At 48.3% G+C, this 6,986-nt stretch overlaps 1 protein-coding gene across 1 annotated transcript; it reads right to left on the reverse strand.

Annotated features, from left to right (window-relative positions):
• Positions 1-483: 483 nt before the first annotated feature.
• Positions 484-5,872, reverse strand: LOC308432627 (sperm motility kinase Z-like; the record flags this gene model as incomplete). Its single annotated transcript, XM_080932396.1, has 3 exons — positions 484-947; positions 1,067-1,156; positions 4,519-5,872. The coding sequence occupies 3 exons, from the start codon at positions 5,870-5,872 to the stop codon at positions 484-486; spliced, it is 1,908 nt and encodes a 635-aa protein (XP_080788522.1).
• Between the last annotated feature and the right edge of the window lie 1,114 nt (positions 5,873-6,986).

The raw sequence follows: 6,986 nt of genomic DNA on the forward strand, positions 1-6,986 counted from the left end.
AGTAGTAGGTCTGGCCATTTGGATTTTCTCTCAAGGGCAACAGGTGGGAGGGGGTTTCCGCCAGGGGCTCACGTCTTCCCCTGAGTCTCCCAGCCACTGGGGAGGGGGTCAGAGGCTCCCTAGGCTGGTTCCCTTGCCCAGCGGTCCCTGCTCCTTGTGGGACCTGGGATCTGTAGGGAGGGGGTTCTTCAGAAAGGAGTTTGATAAGGGGGGTATTAGGGTCTGGGGGAATCACTTCTTTGGAGGGGGTGAGAGGTTTAGGAAGTTTAGTGAGGGCAGGGTAGAGAGAAGAGGAAGAGGGGGTTAGGGAAGAGGGGAAGGTCAGGGAAGGGGCGGTCGCCTTAGCTGTCATTACTGACCTGACCAGGGCCCCCTGTGTTGTACAAAGGGAGTCACACAAGGAGGGGGTTCTAGGACTAGGTTTTCCCAGATAGCAATGTATGGTACCTGGTCAGGGTAGCCATGCGGACCCTTGTCAAAGACTCACTCCTTGACCTGGGAGATAATATCCAAGTTAAAGGAACCCTCCTTAGGCCACCCAACACCCATTAAATTCCACTCTCCCATACACAGCGTTTGCCACTTTCTCTTCTTCACATCCACCGACATGTTGTGTATGTGGTCACACACTTCAGACCAGTGATCTAGTGTAAGACTCAAAGGGGTGGTTATTGTCTGACCCATAGTTTCTTCGAAGAAAACCAACAGAGAGACAATACAAACACAAACAGTAACAACGAGACCAAGACAAAACTGCGCCGCGCAGCTTCGGCGTAAAACCGAAAGCAGAAACTTAGACGGGGACTTAGAGGGTCCGGACCCCTCGTCCCCTACCAGGACCACATATCCTTCTGATATAGGCTGAGCACCGAAAAATCGGGCTCCAGACACCCTTGGAACGTCTTCCAGGGCTGCGGGAAAGAAGTCTGAGCTCGTCAGCTCCTTCCCTGACCCACCAGATACAGGGCAACTCAGATCTGAGAAGTACACTGATTTCAAGAAACACTGAACAGAAAGACAGAAGACAGGAGAGCTCCACAACAGACAGAAGTGCTGGCTGGCTTACCTCCCGGTGGTGGGTTGGAGATCTCCAGGTCAGGGGCCTCTATCTCGGTGGAATCTCCAAATGAAAGACCCTCGTTGAGAGGACCTTTATCTGAGGAGACCCCAGGACCCAAGAACCAGCCGAGACCACTGGATGCAAGTCGCAAGAGGGTTTTATTGTTCACAGACGTCCGTGGGTGAGAGCCTATTCAAAAGACTGGCCTGCCGGACCAAGGGACAGTTTCTTTTTTATAGGGTTTGGGGGGCAGAAGCGAGGTACAGAAGCAGAACCATAGTAACAGGGTTTTAATTGGCTAGTTTAAAAGTGGCCAGGGAGTGAGCCCAAAAATATGGGTCTAAGGACACGGCTCCTGGTACCAGCCGGTGTTGCGGCTTCCAAGGATAGTTGCTTTGGGCTTATCTAAGTGTGGGAACTGTGGCAGAAATATGGCTCCAAGGACACAACTCCTGGTACCAGTCGGGGCTGTGGCTTATCTGAAAGCTGGGCTTATGAGTGTCTTCCTTTCTTTGTCTATTTTAAGCTGGCTGCCCACTGGTATCTTAGTTGGCCACCTGGGACCCCAGCCTGCCCGTGTGTGCACAACCTTACAGAAATGTCATTTATTGTTTCTAAGGGGGGGGGTCTTTCAGCAGTAGAATACTGATCATGAAGGTTGGGAGACATAATCATTAACTCTAGGAGGCCCTGGAAGGCAAGGAAGAACAGTCCTCTGTGAAGGGCAGGTCCCAGAAGCAGCAGGTCTCAGAGGCACAACTCCACATGAGCCAGGCCCTCTGCTGCAGCTGCATGTTGAGTTTTAGTGGGAGGAGCAGGAATGTGCTCCCAGCCTGAGCTGGAGCATCAAGTCCCGGGTGGTCCACTTCCGGAAGGTCTCCAGGGCAGCACCAGTCTTCCCCCTTCCTTCTCTGACAAGCAGGCTTGTGGCTCTGGAGTCTCTTCTCTTCCTCTGATGTCAGGGAGCCTGAGTATGAGGTCATCAGCCAGAAGCAAGAGCCATGGTGAGGTAGTTTGGGAGACAGGCATATCTGCTGACTGGTGGGGCTTCTGCTTGCCCTGGGGGGAGGAAAGGCCAATCAGTTAAGAGCTGTAAAACTCAAAGAGGACAAGGTCAAAGGCATGGCAAGAGCATGTGGGGTGGTTTCAGTGCTGCCTCTGTGCCTTTCTTCTGTGTGGAAGAGGAAGCTGGGAGGGAGGGCTAGGGACTGTGCAGAGATTGCAGCTGAGGATTTGCCTGCATCCTGGTCTGGCAGCCAGGGGGTTGTTGCTGATCTCCACCTGCTGTTAGCTTCCTGGTCCTCATCAACTAGAATTCCCTGAGAGACTTTCAGATGATAAGAATATTCCCATGGGCAACCCTTCAACATTATTATATTTTTACCTCCTTCCTAGCCAAAGGAGCATTCTAGGCGAGGAGAGAAAAGCCTGTGACACTGCATTTCTTTCTGCATCTCTGTCCCACTAAGGAGTGGAACCCAATGCCCATGGGATCATGAAGCTCAGTGTCTTGTGGCTGCTGCTCTGAATGCAAGGAGGCAGAAGACTGGGACACTTAGTGACTGTGATCTTACTGGCTGCTCTCTAGGCTGGTTCCTCTGGAACTTGGTTCTTTGTCACCCCCTCCCAGGTCTGTCCTTGTTCCCACCATGTAACTCATCTTCATCAGACCCAGGACCTCACCTCCCTAATCCTTATCCTCCTCCCTTGTCGCTCTGTGGTGAGCATTGTTATACTTTCTAATTGGAGTTCAACCACAAGCAAGAAGGCTTTGTAACAGCCTGGATACTGACCCGCAATCATTGTGATTTCAGTTGTGAATAAGAATTTTGGATCTACTAGGAAAGATGGGCAGAAGGAACAGATTTAAGGAAAAATATCCTAAATCTATGGTTTACAAATGCCTACCTTGAATGACTGGGGTAGATTGAGAGAATAATCGAATGTAAGGTTGTCACATCGGGAGGCATACGAACATGACGCTAAAGACCCATGGGAACAGCCTCTCGGGGCAGCCACACTGGGGTCCAATTCACTTTCCACTTGAATGTGCTGAACTAGTAGAGATTCTGGCTTCCCGTTCCCACGTTTTTAAATTATGGGAAAGACAAGAGTCGAATCTGCAGGAAATGGACCTTCTGGCTGTATCCAGAGACAACAATTACACTTGGGTTGATTTGCTCTGATTTCCTCCCTATTCTAGCAGTTAGAGGACCAGCCCAACCTCAAACACAGTCTTGTAAGACCATGTGAAACACATACGCTTGGTTCTGAAGTTTATGGGGATGACTTGTTAAATGTCTGTTGGAATGACATGAGCCAGGATCGTCTGAGACAGGGAAACTGCTGATAAAAATTCCTTCATCAGATTGCCTGTGGGCATGTTTGTGGGCCATTTTATTGATTAATGATGGGACTGCCCAGGCATTTTACATAGTATCACCACCATATTTTGCACTGTATTCGATTTGGTAAGCTCTGAGTACTGATCAGTGGGGCGGGGTAATGGGGGGAGGCAAAGAATCGGCTTTGATGAATGAGAGAGCAGAAAGTTAAAGGGAAACCTGGATGGCCAGGACAGTGGTGCAATGTGGCTTTGGCTGAGATGTTGGCCATGAGGGAAGAGAGAGGCACCATGGAGCTAAACTCTTCTCAAGAGCATTTCCTTGGTGGATCTCAGAGAAGCTTGGATTCAATGGTGGCAAAGGTTGCTTCTTGTGCTGGAAGACACACTTGACCATGTGTAAAGATTTCCCACGTGGTTCTGGCTGCCTGGGAGCTGAAGGGTCAAAGAGGGTGTAGAGAACAGCCATAGCTTGGTGTAGTGGGAGGCCAGGGGATTCTGTCATTGAAGGTTTAGCCTTCCCGCGGGGCAGACCTCAGCACACTGGAGATGTTGAGACTGTGTGATGACAACCCATATCAATGCTAGGTGTGGTAAGACTCCACCTGGCATGACAAGTAAGACATATGGGCTGCAGACAAAGGAAACCCAGAAGAGGAGTGGCCCAAGATCCTCTGCAGCCTGGATTATCCCAAGTCCTATGCTTGGGACAGTGAACTGAGCCATGTAAATAACTTGGTTTGATTTTGTTTGGTTTGATTTGATTGGGCTTGTGTCCTGGTTCTATGCTCTTGGAGTAAGAAAGTATGGTACATGTGTTTAATTGTACCGGCACCCACATCCCACACGATCTAGATACAACTAGATGTAACTCACTGTACCTCGAGAACTTCATCAGGAACTGTCTATATGTAAGACATTAGTAAAAAATAAGCAAATCTACCGACGTACCTGAGCCATGCCTGGGCCTCCTGTCATCTCAAGGTGCCCTCCCACTACTGCGGGCGCACCTTTCTGTGAGGTGACACACAGCAGCACAGGGACCGGAAACATGCTCCAATTCTTTTCTTCCATTTTGCCCAGCCCCTGGGCTGCGGGGGGCTTGAAGTCCCACCTCTTTCTGGGCCATGTAAGGTCTTTTCTGCCGGGGAGCCAGTGGAACAGCTGGTGGTCGCTACATTCACTGTAGTGTCTCTTTGTAAGGACAGACAAGGGGCGGTCATGGACCGCTTGTAACCACTGCCCTTAAGGGCTGACTTCTTGGGTTGGGCAGGAGCATCTGTCTCACCGATTTGTCTTAGAGTATGTTGTTCAGAGGATCTGACTGAACTAAGGGAAGGTTCACTAGCCCTTCTCTTGAGAGGCAGAGGGAAAATGTCAGGGTCTGCTCTCGAAGGGATAGGTGCCGCCCCTGGCTTCATTATCTTTGTTTGGACACCACTAGCATCATTTTGAGATGCCTGACCTCTCAGCAGGAGGTATGTAGCCATAGTTTCGTCAAACTTTTTGCATTTTAATGATTCTGTGGTGTCCTTCAAGCAAAACCCAATCTTTTCCATGGCTACCATTATGTCATGGTCTGGGGAGCTGGTATCACCATTGGTAGGAAATGTTAAAGTCTTTTCTCCTTGAAGCCATGGGTGACTTAAGAGGTCTTGAGCACTTGGTCTCTGCCTTGCGTTTACTGTCAACAGCATGCCGATGATACTCCGTAAGTCTTTAGACAGATAGTATGGAATGTGGTACCTTCCCTGCAAGACTCTTTTACTCAGTTCCGACAAGGTGGTCGCTGTAAAAGGAGCAAGCCCAGTCACCATAAAATACAGAACTACTCCCAAGGCCCACATGTCTACTTTGGGCCCATCATATGGGCGGCCGAGGAATATTTCCGGAGGAATGAAATGCAACGCTCCACAGAGCCTTTTCAGTTTTTGCCCAGGCAAGAATCTAGCACCTAACCCGAAGTCAATTATCTTAACCTGGCCCTGCTCATCCACGATTATATTGTCAGGCTTCAGATCTCGGTGAATGATTCCATTGTCATGACAGTAGCCAATGGCACTGAGCAGCTGGATAAATATGCTCCTAGCTTCATCTTCCTTCAGGTATCCGGCCCCCTGCACTCGATTAAGCAGCAACTTTCCCTGGGCCTCTTCCATAATTAGGTAAATGTTCTGTTTTGTTTCCATCACTTGTAGAAGGGAAACAATATTTGGATGGTTTAGCACCTTCATGATTTCGACTTCCGACAGTCTTAGCGCCCGCGCCGCCCCCTTCTCACTCTTCACCAGCGCCTTCACCACAACCTGTGTGCCCGTGAGGCGGTGCAAGGAGAGCCTCACTTCGTTATTGCCGCCCTGGCTCAGGTTCTTCAGGACGGTGTACTGCCTGGTGAACACCTCTTCATCGAACAAGCTGAAGGTCTCCTCGCTGGGCTTTGGCGACTTGTCCTCACTCTCAGTGTACATGGTGGCTAGCGATGAGACTGCCAAAGGAAGCGAGGCTCTGGGGAGAAAGGAAACGGGAGATAAAGAAACTTACAGAGACGAGAGGGAGGAAAGTACCGGAATCAGGGGGATGGAGAGGAAGAACAAAGGACAAGGTGAAAACCACACAGACAAGCAGCTTTAACCCAGACCGCGATGGTACACGCAGAGAAACCCAACCTTGATCCCCAAACCAAGACCTAGCTCACAATTTAGTAAAATAGAAAGACCACAGCTCAGCAGTGTTGCGGATGCTATTTGATAAAGCCGAGAAGTGAGGAATAAGGAGGGAAATGAATGGAAGAAGAGATGATTGAGAAAAAACATCTCAAAATAACACACACACACACAAAAAAAATTAAAACCAATATCCCAAACCAGACCAACTAATTGGAACAGCAAAGAAATCAAAGCAAAGCCAGGACCCCCCAAGAAATCAAAATAAAAGCAGAAGCAAAGAAAACTCATTAATTAAATTGAAACAGAGAAGCAAAAGTTAAAAGCAAACCAGAGGGGAAAAAAAATAGAATTAGGAACCAGAACTGGTCACATCCAATTAGGCATAAACTCCAGAGGGTAATAACATTACCAGGACTCAATAATTATTTTGTAAAGGAAAAGATTAAATAAACCTAAAATCAAAAAATATTTAAAAAATTTAAAATTTATGACAAGAATCCAAGTCAGATAAAACACACTAAACACACAAGAAAAATAAAAGCAGAAGGAAAATAAGAATAGAAACAGAAAAACAAAGAGGAAAATTTAAATAAATTTAAATATAGCAACCCGAGTGTCCATGAGTTAGAAAGATGTCTCAGTGTAGAACCTGCTTTGAAGCCTGGGCTTCTGCATTAAACGCAAAGTACCACTACCCATCACAAAAATAAAACCAAAGACCCACCCAAAGGAAACCGGCCTAATGTCATTAGTTTTAATCTCAGCCCAAGGCAGATCCTAGGGGTTCCCTGGCCAAAAGCCTAGCCTATGTGCCAAAAACAGGCCAGTAAATGGCTCTGCTTCAGAGATTAAGGTTACCAACATACCTTTTGTACAGCACTGAAGGCTTAGCTCTGGACTTTACCAGCAGCTGTCT

Source organism: Micromys minutus (assembly GCF_963924665.1).
Source record: "Micromys minutus genome assembly, chromosome: 18".
NCBI classification, from domain to species: domain Eukaryota; kingdom Metazoa; phylum Chordata; class Mammalia; order Rodentia; family Muridae; genus Micromys; species Micromys minutus.